Genomic DNA, 10,507 nt, shown 5'->3' on the forward strand with positions numbered 1-10,507 from the left:
GGTCCGGTATTATCATTTTGGAATTAAGAAATTCCTGCCGATGATTCTAGCCAGCGGAGCCATGACAGGACGCAAAATTTCCTGAACGTATTGCTGACCAATCAAGGATTTATTAATGCTGACCAGATCTCATTGCCAGTCATGAGTTACCCCTGCCCGACACCATGAAACTACCATCACCATATAGATTCAGGTCAATAATTGTCGCTCTGGCACACCGCGCACAGCTACGGCGCCAACAACATTTTCCGCCATCTGTGAATCTGAGGCAAACCATTGACTCATCTGAAAACATGGTGTAACGCCAGTGGGTAAGGGTAAGACCTTGAATGACCACCTTGCTTTCAGACATGCTTGACAGAGCCGGTTTTTAACAGTTGAGTGTGAAAATCGTTGCCCAGTGAGTGTACAGTACAAATTCCTTATTGATGCCAGTTGCTGATTTGAACCTATTGCATAGGGGCATTAATGTAATGAGACGATCCTGTCGTGGTGTCGTTGGATTTGGTCTGCCACGCCCAAGTCTTATTGCAACATGGCTGAACAGGTTAGGTGGCTGACTTTGTGTGCTGGCGATTAAGTGCCTGACTGTGAGGTGTGGGTTTGTATCCCGGATGGGACTCAACTCAAATAAGTACTAGAATTTGTACTTTACTAAGAAAGTATAATACTAAATATAACATATGTTACATTTATCCCATAAACGTGAAATCTCACTTGCTGCTCTACTAGGGAGTCGGGCAACTTTTCTCCATTTTGTGTGTTTGTTGAGATACTGCCTCTGAGGCATTTTTCAGCATGTGTTCAACTCTGTTGCATTAGTGATTGTGAGTTTACAAACACTACCTTCTGTGTGCACTTGAACGCGTGTTGGTAATGCATCCTGAAGAATTTCATTCTCACTGGATGTTGCGTTCGAGTGAACGCTACGGTAACGCACCCTTTCACCTCAGTATTTGCTGCATTCAGGTTTTTTCTTTCCCTTTGTTTATGTCGATACTATGTATGTATAAACTGCAGTGTAAAATTTGTAAATAATTCAATAGACTATTCTTTACATTTATAAGATGAACAACGAAGCACAGATAAAATATTTTAAATGGCTTAAAACTAACTACAGACAAAAAACCCATAAAATATACTTTCTATGCTAGCAATTCTGTAAAGATATAGACTGTGCATTATATATCAAAGTACCACCAATCTGTAGATATTTGAGACTAATGCAGGTCAATATTGCCAGATTTCAACTGTCAACATCTGTGAGTAGATTAGTACAACAGAGACAGGAATGTTACTACATCTGCAAGGCATCGGGTCACGGAAGACATGACATCTAGTACACCATCCACTAAACGCATGAACAATGAAGCCTAGATGAAGTTATTGTATATGGTTTATCGTTTACAGTTACATGACTTTTGAATATATTTCTTAACGTAATGAAAATGTAAATTGAAAATGTACTTTGTGCCTCAAAGGACATCTCTATTTATGCCAGGACAACAGTCAAAATGCTTGAGGAAGATGAGACACTTTTAGAAATCCAAGTACGATATAACACATAGAAATAGCTTTCCACAAACAACACTGGGATGGCGGTTAATTAGTGAAACTAGTTGGAATGTAACTTCACCTGCAGGTAACTGTGGAAGAAATGCACTCAAAACACCTTGGATTTTAGTCGAAGATCAGGAGTGACCGTACCATTATCCAATTCATATAGTTCTTGATCCAGGTGTGACATCATGGCAGCCCTGACGCTGAACCCACTTTTTGAAACAACGAGAACCGGACAGCGACTGAGGACAACCTGGTCTAGCAGCGCCATCTCAAAGCCAAAAACGGCATTAAGCATATTTCCTTGTCTGCCAACATGAAGCACCAGCCCATCAGTGTCAATTTCCCTGGCGCCAAAATACTTCCTGGCACTTAATCGTACGTCCATGGAGTCAGTAGCAATGAAAACACGACTTGCGTTGTGGAATTCAGATAGAAAGGCCCATAAATGTTTGACTGACGGTAGAGAATTGATCTGCTGTCCATCGTTTGGAATAGTTGGATTTCTCCTCATTCGCACATGAGCACACACTAATTCATCCGGTCTTGGCAATTTACTCATAAACATATCGATATGTTCCTCGAAATGAAGAGATGGCTTCATGAGAAGATGCCAAATTGTGTGAAACACTTTGCCACGGTTGGGATTTCTGAACGGTTCTGGAACAAGATGACCATATTGTGGACTCATTTGAATCATTTGGATAATATCCATATTTGTTCTTAAGAATATGACATCGCTTGGGTGCTTTAAGTTGAAGTCACCATTAACGTCTTCAGTTCCCTTTCTATTGTTCAGCCACATTAGACTCTCCTTACTTAAACCCTGAACTGTACTTTCTGGGATATACCAACTGATAATATTCGGAACGTAGAAAAGCTTTATATCAGAGGGGTGTGTCATTTGGATGCCAAACTGTCGTCCTGTTACATTTGCCAGAAGATATGCAGCTACCATGCCTCGTTGTCTGTCTGCCCATCCGCCACACGATGCTTGTCTGTCACAAATGTAGATGATATAACGCAGCCTAGAATTATTGTGTTGGTGTCCGTAGTATCCGAACGTTGTGGTTTTCTTGGTCTCTTCATCTCTGAAATGTTTGAAAGCATCTTCAAATTAATGGTACACGTTTTATCGTCCTTGGTGGAGCCTGCGATTGAATGAGCGAGTGTTTGAATTTTAACATCTAATATATGGGCAGTGTGTGAGTGAGCGAGCGAGTGAGTGATGTAAAACTTATGCACAGTAGATATGTTCTTTAGGACTGACAGCTGTTGAATAGGCAGATGTCTGATGTATCATGAACATCGATTTTGATAAACTGGACAATGGAGAGAGAATTGTTTGGGTTTTTTTGGTTTTTTTGTTGTTTTTTGTTGTTTTTTGTTTTTTATATCCAGGTCAATGGAAACCTACTTTAACCACAACTGAGACAAAATGGTCACCTACGTCCATGGACGTAACATACTAGCCTCATGAAGACACTGTGCATTGTCAAAATATTATGATGATTGATAAGTACTATAACAATGTCAAAGGTATATAAAAACTTTAAAGGTGGGATCATGAGACCATAACAAGTCGGGAGAATTTCAATTGAAAAGTGAATCACAATGACGTCACGAGTCCACAAGCGGGACGGGTTAAACGACCATGCCAGAAGTTCAATAACGGGTATCCCCACCATCGGCACTGAGCACAGCAGTGCATCGACGACGTATACAGCAGATCAATCGTGCAAGGGAGGCTTGTGTGATGTCGCGCCAGATTCTCAAACGTTCTGTAGCAAAGTAAAGGACGTTTTCTGGCAGATGAGGAACACGTCAATCCCTCTCGTCCCAAACATGCTCTATCGGGGAGCGATCTGGTGAATTTGCAGGCCATGGCAGTAAGTCAACGTGGTGGTGTAGCACAAAATCCAGAGCAACCCTTGCAGTATGAGGGTGGGCATTGTGATGTTGGAAGGTTAACCCAGGGCCATGACGTTGCAGAAAAGGAATTGCCACATGTCTGATCCCTGTAGCTGACACCAGTTAAGTTGCAATGAACTATCACCAATCACCATCATGGGCCCACCACCAAAGCGATTTCTCTCCAAGAAACAAGCCTGTGCTAAATCTTCTCACACGCGTCTATAGGCAAGTTGACGCCTATCACTACGGGAAATTTTAACACTGGACTCATCTGTAAAAACAAAATTTCCCCACCAAAACAAGGGTCTGCAGATATGATACCACTTTCGGCGAGCTTGTCGATGACGTTGTGTCAGATAGATCGTATGATGGGAAGTGGTGGTCTGATCCCGTGATGACGTAAACGTTGTTGAACTGTCTTGGGGTGAATACGGCAAAGTTCTGCGATAGTCGTGGCATCACTGCAGTGTGAAGGCTGTAGCGAAGATGGGTCACCCTTATCCATCTGGTCGGTCTTGGCGTTGTTACACGTGGACGTCCAGAACGTGTCCGATCGATGACGCCGTTTGTGTTCTGGTAGCGTCTCACCAGTGCAGAAATGGTGTTCTGGTGGCAGTGGAAATGTGCAGCCACTTGTCGTTGAGACATTCCGCCACTGACAATCACAATGGCCTCATGGCGCTATGTGGACGTTAGCCTTGGCATGTTATGCGTTTCAATAGCGGTTTATTTTTTTGAAGGATTGCAAGGGCAGGGGTTGAGCCTTCCAAAGTGACAGTAATGTCAGTAATGTTTCTCCTGCCCGGAATTCACGTCTCAAGGACTTAATGTAACGTGCCACGTTGGATACAAGTTACTAATCTCTCAGTTTCAATCCTTATGTGTCTACACAGGCTCTATAAATTTTTATTTTAAATTCTTGTATGCACAGTTTCTTTATGTGCCTGGTATAATCACAAACATGTCCAACAATGATGGCCCAATTATGTCAGAAGCGATGTTGACAGATATACTGATATCAAACGTAATATATCATAAATTACCTGGGGTATTTATTAACATCTGGAAGTAGCATCGACCCGAGGAAGATGAATGCGATGACAAGGAAAGATAGAATCATGAACCGCTTAGTCTTCACAAGCATAGCTCTCTGAAAAACGAAAGTCTCGCTTTTACACGAAAAAAACATTATAAACGATTATAGTATTAAAGTCCATGTTCCTCTCTATCCAGAATGAGTGTTAATGTTGCGTTGACCACATTTCCACATAGATCGTATCTCACTATTGTCAGATGAATAGGAATATTCTCAGAGGAACCCCTGTCTGTTCAAGGGTATATGATAAGCATAAAATAGGTATGCACATATCCTAGGTGCTGGGTCGGTTCAGATGTTGCATTTTCCTTTTCAGTAGATATTTCAGAAATTAGTTGAGTGAGTGAGTTTAGATATAGTCTCACATCGGCTATATTGCAGCGTCACTATAATAACACCTGGCTTAAAAATAAAATTGTTATTTCGTAAAACCAGTCAACAAAGGACTATAAAACAACAAAGTTGTCACACATAGAAATTTAAAACTAGCCTGTAAGCTTTAAAATATATTTATTACAATACAGGACAGTATAATTTAAAAGATAACCCAGACTAGGGACCATGGAGACTTACAGTAATCTTTCTACCTGCCTGCATTTGCACTGTCCATTCCGTCACTGGTGATAGTGAATGAGTGAGTTACATAGACAGTATTTCTGTCATACTGTGACGAGAATAATCTATGTATTCAATTAATATATATTTATGCCTTATGAACATGTCTAAGGACAATAAAAGTACAAGAATATCACGTTGGTTTAAAACTAGTATGTGGTAATCAAATGTATTACTAGAAACAATACAAAATGAAAATAGATGGTGCTGATTGCAAACAAATGAAGGTAGATTGCCATACTATGCATTAAATTAAAATACGTTTGTACCTTATGAACATGTCTGAAAACAAGCAACTGGAGGTAGATCATCATACTAGGGACCACTGGTGAGTGAGTTTAGCCCCAAATTTAAAACACAAATATACTGCATTTAAGAGTATAGTGCACACAGAAATACCTCCAAATATGTCGAACGTACCTTCTTAGGTAAACAGAAGTTTTACACTACTTCAGTTTCGCAAATAACTGAAAATGAAAACCATGGTGACCGTCAATGGCATGCACCCTATTAGGATGTGCATAAAAGTCTTTGTTATACGTTCACATAATAATTTATCAACACGAGGACCATGGTCTATTACTAAACGTCATTGACAGTGCTTAAATAACATACTTACGTCCTGGTGCACTTGGTCTTGTGAACAACTAAACCTGGCATTTGTATTTTGTAGTTTATTCAATAATCAATGTGATATTGTCGAACATCAATATCGTCAGTCTGTTACAGCGACCATCACACTAATTCTGTGCCACACACGACAATCTGTGCCTCTCCAATTTAAAACAAAAAGTAATGCAAAGGAATTCAGTAGGTCATATTTCGCCTTTGAAACTATACAAACAAGAGACGTCTGGACAATTCTTAACAGAACATTACACCAACTCGCAGTTGTCCACATGAAGCACTTGCTTACCAGCAATTCGATGCATGAACTTCGAGCAATTCATCTGTATAAGGTTAGCAGTTGGTTCCTAAAGTTATCAGACAAATCAATCTTCAATGTAAACATATATATAAGCACCTCTCTCTCTCTCTCTCTCTCTCTCTCTCTCTCTCTCTCTCTCTCTCTCTCTCATCTACTTCCCATAAGAAGTTTAGACTCACTTAAAACACTCACTCTTATATATAATATCTATATATACTAGAGTCCAGATTCTAGTAATTTCGTTTTGTTGAACCCTTCTCTCTCTTTAAACCCCTACGTTCATAGCCTAACACACTCAGCCACCACGGGAGACTTGAACGCGATGACCCAGAAGGACAAGATGCTAGTAACAAATTTAGAAGAATATTTACCATGCGCAGGGTGAGGATGTTGAAGTGCAGCAGGTGGCTCTTAAGGCCGTTTCTTTTGAGGAGGTTAGCAAGGTGCCAGTTCATTATTGCTACAAAGATGGTGTTCTGGTGAGGAAATATAGGTCGGAGGATGAATGGAAATTGTATTATCAATGAGTGAGTGAGTGAGTGAGTGAGTGAGTTAATATTTAACGTCACCTCGGCAATATTGCAGCCATATCGTCACGGGAACAGTTAACAATGAACAGGACTATATGTATATTATAAAATTATAAAAACCTGTCAACGAAGGACAGTAAAACAACTAGATTACCACAATTTGAAATAAAACTAGCGTGGAACGTTAAAACTAATGTCACTATTTAGACGATGCAATATAAAAACAGGCTATAGATCGCCGAAGGTAGATCACCACACCAGGGACCATGGGGACTTACAGGCCCTTTGCTACCTACATGGACCCTAGTTAGATTTACACCATCCCTTCAACTGTTGGCGATTGTAAGAAATGTAGCCACGATTAAAATAGAGGAATACTGTGTCTAAAAATCCTGGTAAGTTCAAATTTACTTCAAATGTTTTAGGACTTACGTATCCTCTCAGGGGGACAATAATTTTACAGTACTTTAACCCCCCTCGAGGATACAGCCACTAACAATCTTAGTTACTAATTCAAATTTCCAACCATAAAATATATATCTATTTACAAATCATTTAACAAGTCTAATTCTTATAAAAATGCAATAATTACATGAGAATTTGCCTTACTAAAAAGATCCTTCATAGTTCGTGATTTAAAATAGTTATCCCTTGTGATAGAATACTCAACACAGTCAAGCAAACTATGCTTGACTGTAATTCTTTCATCATAAGGGGATGCAGAACGGAGGATCCTCACCTTTCAATAGGTATTCATGAGTATACCTTGTGTGGCCAATACGACATCGTCGCATAACGACCTCCTGAAATCTGGACTGAGAACCCAAGTAAGTATAACCGATATAAGGTTTTATTGCATGTAATTTATTTATACCTACCTGGGTATCCCACTTCTTCTGCATCAGATCACGGATATAAGATCTTATTGTAGCTTTATAATCAGAGCATGGAATAAGAAGTGGTGTCACAGATTTCTTGAGTGCTGCCTTCGCAGCAAGATCGGCCATTGTGGACGATGTCAAACTGGCCAGTAGCAAGATTATTATACAATTCAATAATTTCAATTAAAAGTGGATGTTTACAAGAAATATTTTTAATAGCCTGAAGGCAAGAAAGAGAGTCGGAATAGATTATATATTGTTTATGTTTAGGGTGTCTTTCAATATATTTAAGAGCCGTTAGTATGGCGTTAGCTTCTGCTGTGAAAATAGAACTATTATCTGGTAATCTACAAGAGATTGTTCTGGATCCGGCTGAAGAAAGAAATGGTATAATTCTTAAACCAAGAGGCGGAACAAGAGAAGATTTCTTTTTGTATAAATCCTCATACAGAGAACTGAAAACACTGTTATATGCAGGGTTTGACTCACTGGAATATAATTTTGTTACATACTGTAAAGCTAGTTTTATACGTCGCTGCTCAAGAGATGGCTCATCAGCCTCAACGTACAGGCTGCCAACAGGTGAAGTTCGAAAGGAGCCAAGACAAAGTCTTAGACCTTGGTGGTGGACAAGGATCAGTGATCGATAAAGCTGCAGGAGGGTAGCTTGATCCCCTCCCCACTCAGAATTTGAAACGACTTTCAACAATTCAAGTGCCTTCATGCATTTAGTTTTGAGGGATTGATATATGATAGAAACGTTAAATGCGAGTCACAAACTATTCCCAAGACCTTTGCCTCCTTTACAACTTTTATGGGAGATCCATTTAGAAACAGTTCAGGATCTTTATGCGGTTTATATGTTCTACAAAAGTGTATACAATTAGTTTTGGATTTAGAAAATTTAAAGCCCTTTTCAAGACACCATTTATTTATTTTATTTAAACACAGCTGCAGTTGCCGTTCAGTAGTTCAGTAGTTCAGTAGTATGCATATTTTTACCACGAAATATTAAAATCATCCACAAATAACGATCCATCAACTGAATCGTTTATAACATTTGATAAACTATTTATCTTGATACTAAAAAGTGTGACTGACAAAATACTGCCTTGTGGAACACCCTGATCCTGATTGTAATGATCAGACAGGGTAGAATCCACGCGGACTTGAAATTGTCTGCCATTTAAAAAGTTTGTTATGAATTCAGGCAAACGACCTCGTAAACAGAAATCATGTAAATCTCTCAAAATGCCATATTTCCAGGTTGTGTCATATGCTTTTTCAAGATAAAAAAAGACAAACACAGCATGCTGTTTATGAATTAGTGCGTTTTTCACAAATGATTCAAGTCGCACTAAGTGACCGACAGTACTTCTATTTTTACGGAAACCACACTGTATATCTGTTATGAGGTTATTTGTTTCCAAGTACCAAACAAGTCGATTATTTATCATGCGTTCCATGGTCTTGCAAACACAGCTAGTTAATGAAATCGGACGATAATTGGACGGATCCGTGTGATCACGTCCAGGTTTACTATGGCATTACGCCATGAAGAAGGAAATTTCCCGGAAGTCCAAATATCATCAAAAATTGATAAGAGCGTCTCTAAACAGGTTTCTGGTAAGTGCTTCAGAAGTTGATAATGTATGTTATCAGTTTGACCTTGCAAGGGTTCAAAGTTTTGAAGGCAAAGACAATGTTTGTCCTGATGCACTTTCCAGACTGTAAATGCATTATGACTTGATGATGTTGTATGTAGGGTTTTGCATTATATCATTGTAATTCTGCAAGATATTTCTCATGTTCTTCATATTGATATGTCATGTTATCCTGTTTGTTATCTTGCTATGGTTGTAGCAAAGAGTTTCTGCGAAACTTTCTTTTCCTCAAGAGGGAGAGTGTTACAAAAGTGTATATTCTGTAAATTGGATTATTATTTAAGTAATAATTATTGGGTCACATTCCGTATGATACATGTTCAGTGGTATTAGTATTTTATCGTCAGGCCTTTAAGGTAGTTCTATAGAGTTACCTCCCTTTGATTATGTTATGAGATAAAGAGGAGTCTGGTCTAGGGCATTCTACGGTGATGCAAGTAGCTCGAAAATTCTTGTAATGTTGACTGTTTATATAAAGGCTAGTTGCCGTGTTGTCGATTCGGAAAAACACACAGATTACTGGAGTATACATCTGCCTTTCTGTCAACGCTTGATCTACATAACCACGGCCTGAACGCTCGCTGTTTTACATTTTGCATAAGTGTTTCTCACTCTCACATCAAGGCTTCGGTGAGTTGACATTATATATGTGACCCATTACTGTAGAACTGACTAAGTTGTATTGTATACGGAACATCAAATGTGAATCTCTGTATCTTACTTTCTGTTAATCAAAATTATTAAAAATTTCAAACTTCTCAGTGTTATATATTTTGTCGGTTCTGGGGGGATTTCTTACACCTTTTGTCACGGCAAATATTTACACGTAACACATGGAAAACTAAACCTATTTTAAGCAGACAATACAATACAATACAAAACACAAGCTACAGATCGGCAACGACTGAAGGTAGATCACCATACTGGGAAGGTTACGAGGGTATGTCGCCGAGCATTATCATGCTGGAACTCTAGACCCAGGCTGTGAGCCGCCATGAAGGGAAGGAGTTCAGGGGTGAGCACCTGGTCGCGGTAAGCTGCAGCTGTGAGGTTTCCACGCATGACTAGAAGTTGGGAATGCTTGTTCCCTCAGAAAGCACCCCACACCATGCAACTTCCACCCCCGAATCTGTCGACTTCCTGTACACAACACTGGGATATACAGTTCACGATATCGTCTCCAGACTCTGTGCCTGCCGTCTTCGAATCTAAAACCTGGATTCACTGGTAAAGACGACTAAATTTCAGTCCCTCTAGCCCCACAACAGACGTTGACGTTGATGAAATCGCGTCAATATTGGCCCATGATATGGACGTCG

General features: G+C 39.5%; 1 protein-coding gene across 1 annotated transcript; it reads right to left on the reverse strand.

Annotated features, from left to right (window-relative positions):
- Positions 1-1,663: 1,663 nt before the first annotated feature.
- LOC137260377 (uncharacterized) lies at positions 1,664-10,250 on the reverse strand. The gene is made up of 4 exons (XM_067798050.1): positions 10,113-10,250; positions 6,485-6,589; positions 4,518-4,624; positions 1,664-2,651 (listed from the first exon to the last, which is right to left on the reverse strand). Exons 1-4 carry the CDS (start codon positions 10,248-10,250, stop codon positions 1,664-1,666), a joined length of 1,338 nt encoding a protein of 445 aa, XP_067654151.1.
- Between the last annotated feature and the right edge of the window lie 257 nt (positions 10,251-10,507).

Source organism: Haliotis asinina, chromosome 13, assembly GCF_037392515.1.
Source record: "Haliotis asinina isolate JCU_RB_2024 chromosome 13, JCU_Hal_asi_v2, whole genome shotgun sequence".
Lineage (NCBI taxonomy): Eukaryota > Metazoa > Mollusca > Gastropoda > Lepetellida > Haliotidae > Haliotis > Haliotis asinina.

Coding starts and splice junctions, on each gene's coding strand:
- LOC137260377 (XM_067798050.1), bottom strand. CDS start 10,250: ATGCGTGGAAACCTCACAGCTGCAGCTTACCGCGACCAGGTGCTCACC. Junction 6,590..10,112: donor ATACCCTCGTAACCTTCCCA/GTATGGTGATCT, acceptor TTTCCTCACCAG/AACACCATCTTTGTAGCAAT. Junction 2,652..4,517: donor GATGTTAATAAATACCCCAG/GTAATTTATGAT, acceptor CAAACATTTCAG/AGATGAAGAGACCAAGAAAA.